The 12,654-nt window shown below is 44.8% G+C and overlaps 1 protein-coding gene and 1 long non-coding RNA gene across 11 annotated transcripts; one reads left to right on the top strand and one right to left on the bottom strand.

Annotated features, from left to right (window-relative positions):
* Positions 1 to 4,278: 4,278 nt before the first annotated feature.
* LOC125550760 (dirigent protein 21-like) lies at positions 4,279 to 5,062 on the top strand. The gene has a single exon (XM_048713842.1). It carries the CDS (start codon positions 4,439 to 4,441, stop codon positions 4,985 to 4,987), a length of 549 nt encoding a protein of 182 aa, XP_048569799.1. The 5' UTR covers positions 4,279 to 4,438; the 3' UTR covers positions 4,988 to 5,062.
* A 1,513-nt stretch (positions 5,063 to 6,575) lies between these two features.
* LOC125550761 lies at positions 6,576 to 12,436 on the bottom strand. Of its 10 annotated transcripts, none has more exons than XR_007301859.1 (3): positions 9,882 to 12,436; positions 6,883 to 9,761; positions 6,576 to 6,802 (listed from the first exon to the last, which is right to left on the bottom strand). It is a non-coding gene; the product is annotated as an uncharacterized LOC125550761 (long non-coding RNA). The 10 variants fall into 10 exon arrangements; XR_007301857.1 differs by having other exon boundaries at positions 6,576 to 6,882; positions 7,563 to 9,761; XR_007301856.1 differs by having other exon boundaries at positions 7,563 to 9,761.
* Between the last annotated feature and the right edge of the window lie 218 nt (positions 12,437 to 12,654).

Below are 12,654 nucleotides of genomic sequence, written 5' to 3'. Positions count from 1 at the left end.
AAAGGGTTTTTTCTTTTTGTGGATTTTTTCACAAGTACAATGGAACGTCATGTTGGGGAACGCAGTAATTCCAAAATTATCCTACGCACACGCAAGATCTATCATGGTGATGCATAGCAACAAGAGGAGAAGAGTGTTGTCCACGTACCCTCGTAGACCGTAAGCGGAAGCGTTATGACAACACGGTTGATGTAGTCATACGTCTTCACGATCCGACCGATCCTAGTACCGAAAGTACAACACCTCCGCGATCTGCACATGTTTGGCTCGGTGACGTCCCACGAATTCTCGATCCAGCTGAGTGTTGAGGGAGAGTTTCATCAGCACGGCGACGTGATGACGGTGATGATGAATCTACCGGCGCAGGGCTTCGCCTAAGCATTACGATGATATGACCGAGGTGGATTATGGTGGAGGGGGACACCGCACACGGCTAAGTGATCAATGATCAACTTGTGTGTCCTAGGGTGCCCCCTGCCCCCGTATATAAAGGAGCAAGGGGGAGGCCGGACGGCCCTTGAGGCGCGCCAGGAGAGGAGGAGTCCTCCTCCTAGTAGGAGTAGGAATCCCCATTCCTAGTCCTACTAGGAGGGGGAAATGAAGGAGGAGAAGGGAGAAGGAAAGGGGCGCGCCGCCCCCCTTCCCTAGTCCAATTCGGACTAGAGAGGAGGGGTGCGCGGCCTGCCCTGGCCGGCCCTCTCTCTCTCCACTAAGGCCCATGTGGCCCATTAGTTCCCCCCAGCGGGGTTCCGGTAACCCTCCGGCACTCCAGTTTTCTCCGAAATCACACGGAACACTTCCGGTGTCCGAATATAGCCGTCCAATATATCAATCTTTATGTCTCGACCATTTAGAGACTCCTCGTCATGTCCGTGATCATATCCGGGACTCCAAACTACCTTCGGTACATCAAAACACATAAACTCATAATGACGATCATCACCGAACGTTAAGCGTGCGGACCCTACGGGTTCGAGAACTATGTAGACATGACCGAGACTCATCTCCGGTCAATAACCAATAGCGGAACCTGGATGCTCATATTGGTTCCTACATATTCTACGAAGATCTTTATCGGTCAAACCGCATAATGATATACGTTGTTCTCTTTGTCATCGGTATGTTACTTGCCCAAGATTCGCTCGTCGGTATCTCAATACCTAGTTCAATCTCGTTACCGGCAAGTATCTTTACTCATTCCTAATGCATCATCCCGTAACTAACTCATTAGTCACATTGCTTGCAAGGCTTATACTGATGTGCATTACCGAGAGGACCTAGAGATACCTCTCCGATACTCGGAGTGACAAATCCTAATCTCGATCTATGCCAACTCAACAAACATCATCGGAGACACCTGTAGAACATCTTTATAACCACCCAACTACGTTGTGACGTTTGATAGCACACTAAGTGTTCCTCCAGTATTTGGGAGTTGCATGATCTCATAGTCATAGGAACATGTATAAGTTATGGAGAAAGCAATAGCAAAAAACTAAACGATCATTGTGCTAAGCTAACGGATGGGTCAAGTCAATCACATCATTCTCTAATGGTGTGATCACATTAATCAAATGACAACTCATGTCTATGGTTAGGAAACATAACCATCATTGATTCAACGAGCTAGTCAAGTAGAGGGATAGTAGTGACATTTTGTTTGTCTATGTCTTCACACATGTACTAAGTTTCCGGTTAATACAATTCTAGCATGAATAATAAACATTTATCATGATATAAGGAAATATAAATAACAACTTTATTATTGCCTCTAGGGCATATTTCCTTCAGTCTCCCACTTGCACTAGAGTCAATAATCTAGATTACATTGTAATGATTCTAACACCCATGGAGTCTTGGTGCTGATCATGTTTTGCTCGTGAGAGAGGCTTAGTCAACGGGTCTGCAACATTTAGATCCATATGTATTTTGCAAATCTCTATGTCTCCCTCCTTGACTTGATCGCGGATGGAATTGAAGCGTCTCTTGATGTGCTTGGTTCTCTTGTGAAATCTGGATTCCTTTGCCAAGGCAATTGCACCAGTATTGTCACAAAAGATTTTCATTGGACCCGATGCACTAGGTATGACACCTAGATCGGATATGAACTCCTTCATCCAGACTCCTTCATTTGCTGCTTCCGAAGCAGCTATGTACTCTGCTTCACATGTAGATCCCGCCACGACTGATATGTCTCCAACGTATCTATAATTTATGAAGTATTCATGCCATGTTTACAATAGTTTTATATGATTTTGGTATGATTTGATTAGAACTAACCCAGACTGACGCTGTTTTCAGCACAACTACCGTGGTGTTGTTTTTGTGGAGAAATAAAAGTTCTCAGAATGGGATGAAAATCAATGGAGAATTGTTTTGGAAAATATAAAAAATACTGGAACAAAAATCTACCGGAGGGGAGTCCCGTAGGCCCCACGAGGGTGGGGGGCGTGCCTGTCGGTGTCAAAACCGGCGGATCTCGGGTAGGGGGTCCCGAACTATGCGTCTAGGCCGGATGGTAACAGGAGACAGGGGACACTTTGTTTTACCCAGGTTCGGGCCCTCTCGATGGAGGTAAAACCCTACTCCTGCTTGATTAATATTGATGATATGGGTAGTACAAGAGTAGATCTACCACGAGATCAAGGAGGCTAAACCCTAGAAGCTAGCCTATGGTATGATTGTTGTGTATGGAGTTGATCGTCTACGGACTACAACCCTCCGGTTTATATAGACACCAGATAGGGTTAGGGTTACACAGAGTCGGTTACAATGGTAGGAGATCTTGAATATCCGCATCGCCAAGCTTGCCTTCCACGCCAGGGAAAGTCCCATCCGGACACGGGACGAAGTCTTCAATCTTGTATCTTCATAGTCCAGGAGTCCGGCTGAAGGTATAGTCCGGCTACCCGAACACCCCCTAATCCAGGACTCCCTCAGTAGCCCCTGAACCAGGCTTCAATGATGACGAGTCCGGCGCGCAAATTGTCTTCGGCATTGCAAGGCGGGTTCCTCCTCCAAGCCCTTCGTAGAAGATTGTAAACACCAAGAGTAGTGTCCGGCTCTATAAAATAAGTTTCCACATATTGCCATAGAGAGAATAACATTGACACAAATCAAATCTGCCGACGTATTCCGCAGTGCGTCATCACACTATGGCCAAGTCCTTTACTTGAATTGTTTTTATTTTTCCACCTCAGCATGTCTTGCGAGGCGGTTTCCTTGGCACGTCTTGTCAAAGCAGAGATCGTGTACCCCCTTTACGAGATTCTCATCAATACGGACGTGGGTAACCCTAACAACACCATTTATCACGGCGCTTGGGAGGCAAGCGAGTTTTACTAGGCTGGCGGGGACGCACAACCGCATCCGCCCATATAAGGGGATAAGGATCCACCTTTTTACCTACACCTTCTTCCTCCTTTGCCTGTCCATCTCCTGCGCACTCGAGCTCCAGCGCCCAAGTCCGCACTTCCCAGCTCTAACGCCGGAATGTATCCGAGCTCCAATGCCGGACTATGTATCCGAGGTGTCGTAAATCACCTTGGTTCAAAGAAGTTTTGAAGAAGTTTAACCGAGCTTAATGCCGGAAATGCCCTCTATGGAGCCAGCCACTAGCGCCCGAGCTTTATGCCGGGCTGCTTCCGAGGTGGTGCACCACCCCGAATGTGGGCCGATTTTTGTGAATATTTTTTTATTAGTGTAATTTATTCTCTGCCGAGATATATAGCCAGTAGCCCTCAAGGTGTGTATCGGTCTAAAACCCGAGATGAACCCCCCTCCCCTGCGCATGCGTGGGTTAGAAAACAACGCTTCCACTGGCTGACTAGTGGGCCCGGTGTCGATAGTCATCATAAATTAGACGATGGACGGTAGTTGGGTGGCCGCCAAGTGGGACCACGGCGGACACCAAGAGGACGCGCGGCGCGTCCGCTTCACGTCTGCGCCAACACATTTCAGGCGTAATTTTGGGTCGGAAATGAATCCGCGCGGACGCAAAACGAACCATTTTTGAGATTGAGTTTATGCATTGGGCAGGTGTTTTTGTCCGCAACTACCCTAATAAACATGGACGGACGAAATGGGTCACCTTGCTCTTACGTGTTTGTAAATAGCTATAGTCCTGTGCGCGGACTACTTCAAAGTATTGATGGCCTGACCCAAGGAGACAAGATCCATGCTTTCCGACATTATTTTGTTCGCATCACACTGAGAAATCATCATACGTACATGCCCCGTATGCGCACCGAATCGAGTGGACACCGAGAAACAGAGATCGAGCATCATTCTCCAAAAGAAAAAGGAGATCGAGCAGTGCGCGAACCACCCCCATGGTCGGCCACCCTCAGCGCCTGTCCTCTCCACAAATACACCACACTTAGCCCCCTCCCCTCTTTCGCCATTACCCAGAGCTCGCAGCTAGCTAGATCCATCCACCATGGCCGGCAGCAAGGCATTGCTCCTCCTCCTGTGCGCGGCGGCGGCGGCTGCTATGCTGAGTCCGGCTTCCGCGGCCGGCGACCTGACCAAGTTCAAGGTGTACTTCCACGACGTGCTAGCGGGGAAGAGCCCGACGGCGATCCGGATTGCGCAGGCGGCGTCCACCAACAGCTCCTCCACCTTCTTCGGCGCGGTGGTGGCCATCGACGACCCGCTCACCACCGGCCCCGCCGTCACGGGCTCCGCCAAATCCAAGGACGAGGTGGGCCGCGCGCAGGGGAGCTACACGTTCGCCGACCAGGCCACCTTCGGGCTCCTCATGAACATGAACTTCGTGTTCACCGCCGGGGACTACAAGGGCAGCAGCCTGACCATCTACGGCCGCAACGAGGTGCTTTCGGCGGTGAGGGAGATGAGCATCATCGGGGGCACGGGCAAGTTTCGCATGGCTCGCGGCTATGTCCAGGCGAGCACCGTGGACTCCGGCGCCAAGTCCGGCGAGACCGTCGTCGAGTACACTATCTACGTCAAGGCTGCTGCGGCGTAGCGGCCGCTGCCGGACGGAAAATATTGTAATTTTGCTTGGAATAAATGGACTTTTGCAGATTTGTTGCGTTTGTTATCGTGATGGATGATGTGCATTTACAGATTTGAGTGCTGTTTCGTGTCTGTGGTTTGCAGTTTTGCTAATCTCTTCAGCTCTTTGGAAGATATAATTTGCGTCGATTTTATGTCAAATTTGTGGTTGCTGAAATCAATCAACCAAAGATTATGCAGGAAAAAGTCAGTGCACAGAGCCAGAACGTGTGATCGTTGCGTGAAGTAGAACCCACCGGCCACCCCTCTCCTGATAGTTTTTTTATTCCAGGGGCCACCGTACCTTTCACTTTTTTAGGGGATCTTTCACTTTTCACTTTGTTCCCACTAGTAAACGTGCACGTGCGTTACAAACATACTGTGGCTAAAGTTTTTTTTTAAAAAAACTCTTTACATTTTACACATATTCTCTGCACCAAGAAAAACTAATGCATGAACACACTCCATGTTACTGCTTAGATCTTGTGGGTCACTTTTTTTTTGTATTTTTACTATAATTGTCTGTATCTGCACAATAAGAAGCTCCCCCGTCGTTTTGTAATATTCTCTTACAAAAACAAAATGCAACTCACATGACATTAAAAAACATAAATCTTCACTTCCCAGAGAAAGAAGTACACGAAGGAGTGTGTCCCACATACCATGTGAGCACCAAAATAGTAAGCAGGAGCATAGCGTCCTCGCAGTTGTGCCATTTGTTGCAAAGTTGCAGGCTAATATTGACATAGAAGTTAATTAGTGGATTTACCTCAAACTGCTAGTGATCAGTGTGTAGGAGTGCTGATCCAGGAAAATGGATGAATGAAAATATAACTGGACATGCATGACTCCTACATGTAGCAAATCAATCGAATAACATCAGCACTGTGCCAAGACATTCATTCCTTGTATAAATCAACCAATCAATCTGCACTAATAGTATTGAGGCAGTGGTTGCAGACTACCAGGAAAGGATCAATAAAAGTACATTAGAAGAAAACTTTTACCAATTGTCCTTGAATCTGGTTATCAACTGAACAAATATCATTTACTATAAGATGTAAATTTCTTCTATAACTGAGAATCTAGAACCATAAACCAAAGAATGTGCATTTTACAATAAACAGAAGAAATTCTGAAATTGACACATAATTTTTTGAAACACTGACTATACTGTACATAATTTAGGTAACAGTGACACTTGCGCTTTTAGATTTCATAGTGGACTTAAGTCTATCATAATAGTGCATATTTTAATCCCCCACATACTCCAAGAATGCTTTGTGTGACTTCTGAATATTACTGATATCAATCAACGTGTTAATACTACCTCTTTTTTATATTATTTAATGTAAATTAATTAGGAATCTTTGTACAGTTCACAAAAAAACAGAATCAGAAACAATAATGTGATAATAGGTAAAGACTGAAGTTCGGAACTTTAATGATAGTAACAACCAATATTCTTTGCCATATATTGTATGCATCTAGCTCATAAAATATAATTTAATGTGGGGTATAATGATAAGAAGCTGCTTCAGTCTGTATGATACAGTCCGTGTCAAAAAGGATATTACCCGTTCAAAAATAAACATAATGCTTATGTCATAAGCAAGCTTGAACACAGATTCATAATTCTAGGCCAACTCATTTAGTTTCAGAATTTCCATAGGAAAGAGATAACAATTTGGAACATGCTACAAAACTGGTGAAGATAGAAAGCATTCATCCTCTTTTTCCTTGTTGTAAGGAGTAGCTTTCGCATATATTTGTAGCAATGTAATACCTGATCCGAAAAAAGTTGTTCACTATTATTGTTGGAGGAAAGAGACGTGTATACAAAGAAAGAGAGGCGGTGCAAATAACCTGCAAATAAGGCCTTAAATAGTAAGTATTCTTGTTTGATAACTTCAGATATGTTGGATCATTCCAAACTGCACAAGTAAATAAGAATAAATGTATGTGCCAAAATAGCAAAAGGTATATGATTTCTCTGTCATGAAATAAAATAAATCCGACTGAATCTAGTTTATATGATTTCTCTGTTCCAATACACGACAGCTGTATTAGAGCAGATCCTCCGAAGGATTTATTTATTGGAACTCAGCAGGATTAGTTTCTTCATTGGATCCCTCTGCATGGTAAAATTCTCTTTATTGGAACGCAGTAGAGATTACACACATTTACAGAGCAGCAGCGAGATATATTCTCTAATAATAGTTACAGAATCTCTATACCCTTTTTAGATGTATAGAATCATGCAACTGAAATAGTAGTACATCTACAATACCTCCTACTGAATCTTACATAATTCACTGGATTGCTATGCAATTATGTTGAAACAACACATGAGCCCACGAAGTCTGCGTGTAAAGTTTTCTCTAAGAATCAAGCATATATTCTGATTTCCAACCTATATCACTGGAGCTAGTGCCTAGGCAGGCACAACCCAACTTTATTCCAGGCTACGTGACATCATCATACATAAAACACACACTGACCAAATAGCACAAATAAGGCAATTCTAATCAAGGGGGTAGCCTTACCTCTTGATACGGTCCAGTTTAATGCATCTGGTGGTATGAAGTAAAGCCAAGGAAGCCGACATGAACATGAGAAGTAATCCTAGGAAACAGAGACTCTGCATCTTCATTTCTTTAGTATCCCTCTTGATCCTACTTTGTAAGACAAGATTGCTGCACAATTCTTATGTACATGTCATATCTAATTACACATTTTCAGTACAGTAATCGGCAACCTAAGATAATCCGAACACTACAATTCTAGATTGCTGGAAGCCCCACGGTTCATATTTAATCTCTAATGCGCGTGCACCCACTAAACATAAACTTTATGAGGGACAATGAATTCTAATTTCTCAACCAGCCAAACTTAGGCATGTAGTCAAATTCTAATCTTGGTCTAAATATGAACCTCCTCGTAAGTATACAGGTCTAAACAAACACATTCTTACATCAGTCCCATTTCCTCCTATATCTATATATGAGAATAAGTTTCAGGCTCCAGTTCACTTGTATTTCCCAAAGGAATTTTCAAATGATTAAGTAAACTCCGGAATAGCAATTTCTTCCTGTCCCAAAAAATGTTTCTAGTACTATGTATCAGAGGAAGATTGGTTAGTAGATGAAATTGCAGATCAAAAAGTTCAGATCCACCACCAAGTACCAAAGGTGCAGTATTAGTCATGCAAACCAAAGAATACCACCGATTGAATTAAAGGTTCACCTGATTGATTTGTGATAGACCTTCAGTGCCCTCGATGGTGCATGTAGGAGAACTGTAGGAGGTCCTCGACGGCCCAGCCGGAGGGCGGCAGGAACGGTGATGACGCCACCTCCTGAGCTCTGAAGGTAAATTATGGTCGCAAGGTAGCAGTGATTTTTGTAGAATTCAAAGTTCATTCTCAGTGCCCTTTGAAGCTGTTAAACCAAATTAACAACACAATTGCACAATCGAAACACCATGAAGAAAGAGATAATGCCAAGTCAACAATTATTTGTATCTTGCATGGCTTGGGTCCTTACAAGGCTACTTCCTTTCAGCTCGAGTGCATGGGTGCTAAGTTAACCAATTCATCAAGCAAAACCTGCATTTTCATGTGCTTTCGCAAAATGCAAAGCAAACTTAGCGGTGATCATTAAGGGCAACCCAAAGAGGAAAAGGTAAAAATTCAAAGTATGCATTGAAAATATAAGGAAGCGAGCCCTTGCTCTACAACCAGGGGGGGTACTCAAAGCATTAGCAATATTTTCGTTACAGGAATAAAAAAACTTCAAGATATGAAATCAGTATCAATTATGCCCTGATCTGTAAAGCTTTTGACATCAGCCTACTTGGTCATACCTTTCATTCATCAACTGTACATAAGCACCACTGCAAAAATTACATAAGAAATAAGGCTGCAAAAGCAAAAACATCTTTCCATCAAGCAATCCTTTCAAGGGAATAGGAGAAGCAAAACAACTGATGCAGTCGGTTCATATGTACATTTTTTTTAATTAATATGAACGCACAACTGAACCTTATTGTGTTACCGCCGTACGATGAATTGTTTTTTGTAGCTACAGCCCAGAAACCATCTGCAAGATTCAGGTTACAAACAAACATAAATTTTGATGCATTTAAAAAACCTTAGACCAAAGACCGCCCACTCACAACTTTGGCTCTATGCCTGTGGACTGTGGCAGGCTATCGAGCAGTACAACGTCTCCTAGTGTCACCCACATGGCTTATCAAGTTTTGGTATGAAGTGAATTTGCTTGCTCACACCGTTTTTTGTAATAATATTCTTTGCCTTTGGTTGAATGAACACCACCTCAGATTATGATTTATGAAGTGGTCATTTAACACCACAATATCCGAAAGTAGAAGGCATATTGTTAACCTTCTGTACAAGCTTTCCAAAATAAATTTTATAACACATCTAGATTGTCTGAGAAGAAGTATTGGTTTCAGATTTCTGGTTGTATCTCAAACTAAAATCATAAGTTTAATACTTGCGGCAAACTACCCAGAAAGACTCTACCTCAGTAACAATTGCTTCCAAATAAATTACTCTGTTGTTACCATAAATCTCTCTGCAGGTATACATAGTACATGTTCAAGGCTCCATGCGTACATCTAACATTACATATTCCGAATAAGTGCCTTACACATCTATAGCAGCAGGAGAAGCAGCAGAAACATCAGGCATAATGCACCCATATATTCCTTCCATCAAGCACCTGAAACAATCATCATTTGGCAGAAGCATGTCAGCGGAAGGAAAAGAACAGCATATTATCCCGCGAGAGCTTGGTTTGTTCTGCTGTACCAACGGATAAACGAAGCACGTTTTTATATACCTCACCACTCATTTTCTCCAACGCCGTGGCTGCTTCGCTTTCCGAAGAGAACTTGACAAAACCATACCCTTTGGATCTCCAGCGTCAGGCACATCGATCAATTAGAGGACGTTCCTCTAATCCACACATATCACACAGCAAAACAATTTAGAACAGATAAATTTGTACTACCTTGGATGACGTGCCGCCCCGTGCCTCCTTCCCGCGTCAGCACCACGCCGCCGCCATGGCGACTCCCATGCGTGGCCTGGATGTAACCACCATGGGCACTGCGTGGCAACCAGGCCTCACCCGTGCCGGGATCTGGTCGCTGCCTTCCCTGCCGCGCGTCCTATCCGGCCAGACGGTACATCTCGTAGGCCGCCGCTTCCCTTGGCTCTTTCCCTCCGGCGACAGAGAGAGCACTACCATGCCTCCCCTTGTAGTCTCCCCCACTGGTGGCCGCACTCCTTCCCTGCTCCGGCTTCCAGCGCACGCCGCTCCGGCGAAGAGCGCGCCGATGAGTTCGTCGTGGTGGCGGCGGGGAGAGCGCCTCATGTGAGGGTGTCACGGATCGCGGAAGCCGTTCAGTTATGCAAGGGGATGTAGCCGAAGATTTGGCCGCGGCGGCCATAAAGACCATGTGGGAGGTTTCGGCCTGGCAAGAGCACGCAAGCGGAAGAGAAGGTGCGGGAAGGGGCTGGTGGGAGACGAACGGGAGATCGTGGGCAGTCGTGATGGTGGGGGAGGAATCGGGACGTGTTCTGCAGGCCTTTTTTCTCGTAGGTGCTAAACGTAGTTATGAGTTTATGACCAATGGCAGTGGTGGGTAATTACAGTGTCAAACGCGTTTGATCTATGAGACGATTTGAACCATCAGATCAGCATAGTTTGATGGTTGAGATGATTTGGTTCTCCGCCCTTTCGTGCTTTTATAGGGGTAGTAGATTATATGATTATGATATATCAAGCAAGATTTAGGTCATTTAACACCACAACATCCCAAATTAGCAGGCATGTCTTTAAGCTTCTGTATGAGCTTGCAAAGAAATTTTGCTGGCACATCTAGATTGCCTGCGTAGAAGCATTGATCTCAGATTGCTGGTTGTATATTTAAAAAATTCAAACTATAATCCCAGGTTAAATTTTGCAAACTACCCAGTAAGTTTATATCTCAATAAAAAATAGTTACAAATAAATTTCTCACTCTTTTCTGAACCTCGTGTCAACAGATTGCTATAGTTTCAATCGGAACTTACAGAGTTTTAGAAATGATGCAAGAACTACATTCATGGAAAATTTAGCTATTTAGCCTTTTGTAAATATACTTTACATTATTTAATATATAATATACCATAGAACGATTGTTCTACGGTTTCGGCTCAAAAAAAACTACATTCATGGAAAATTTCACAGTCAGTAGAGTGTAATCATATTCATAGCACGTCGTATGAAAATGCTAGATATCCTACTGCCTTTGTCTGGAAAATTGAAAGATACCTAAACTGCAATTAGCCGTAAGCAGCCATGCTTAACTTGGCTCAAAAAGAAGCTTGAGAAGTTCCTTTTCGTGGTGGTTAACGTCTTAGAAGTCAGAATGAACTGAAAGTAGTGCATTATTGGTTGAGTAGGAAGTTCTTGGTCCTGGAACTATGGCAGTTGTTGGCTGCTATCATTTAAAAGAAGGGCCTTCATTTTTAGCAGAGTTTCTGGAGTCATTCACGCTTAAGTAAGAAATAGTAGTCATTCACGCTTGTGTAATTGACTTAAATATTACACAAGAAACTGACCAGGGATGAATTTTAGATTTCTGCGCTGTTAATTTTTAGACCCAAATAAACTTGGAAAGTGTAAATTACCTGTACGTACGCAGGGTGTTAGCCTCGACCAAATCTTTGTACAAATCAAATCAGATCACATAAATTATTCTTCTGAATCGAACTGCAGTGTGTAGACGGCAGGGCGGTGGCGGCGTCGGGGCAAGGCAGTTCGTGCGCCTAGGCGGCCGCGTTCGATGGAGGTGGATGGAAGAGGAATCGGAGTGTTGGAATGCCGCTGGCCCGGCTGGGCATGTGGAGAGGTGGGGAGGCCACAAGTGTGGCGCCTGGGATGCAGCGCGTGGGAAGAGGTGGCGTGGGAGCGCGGGGAGGCACGACGGCGGATTGGATAAGGCCTGTGTGCGCTCCTTCTGCATCGAGGACGGCAGCGACGGCACCCAGGCCCGCTGCTCGCCTCGATTCAAGGTTTTCGACCTTCTCCTGTATGGGAGAAAGGTGGGGATTGATTTTTGACCTGCGAGGCAGAGGAATTAGATGCCGATGGCACCAGGAGAGCATGAGAACAGCCAGGGGAAGCGGGGGGCTCGACAGCGGTGGACTTGCCCTCTACCTCTAGATGTGCCCCTCCTCCCCGGAGGCGGCAGTGGGGAGCTTGGTGGGAGTGGAACCGTAGAGCGCCGGCCATGAAACCTGGTGGAGGTGCGGGCGGGGCTGGCGTGGTGGGTGGTTTGGGACTTGGAGAGGAACAGGAGATCGTGGGCGGGCTTGACGTTGGGAAGGGGATCGGGAGTTCTGCTAGAGGAGGACTTTTTTTTTTCTTCGTAGGAGCTAAACGTGGTTGTAACTAATGGCAGTGGTGGGTAATTACATTGTCAAACGCGTTTGATGCTATGAGATGATTTGGACCATCAGACTAGCATGGTTTGATGATTGAGATGATTTGGTTCTCCAACCTTTCGTGCTTTTATAGGGGTAGTAAATAATCCCATTCGATTAGGAAACTCCAAGGCTGTACT

Source organism: Triticum urartu, chromosome 4 (assembly GCF_003073215.2).
Source record: "Triticum urartu cultivar G1812 chromosome 4, Tu2.1, whole genome shotgun sequence".
Taxonomy (NCBI): domain Eukaryota; kingdom Viridiplantae; phylum Streptophyta; class Magnoliopsida; order Poales; family Poaceae; genus Triticum; species Triticum urartu.
The sequence above is the reverse complement of the archived record's forward strand: the minus strand, read 5'-3'. Positions and strand labels throughout refer to the sequence as shown.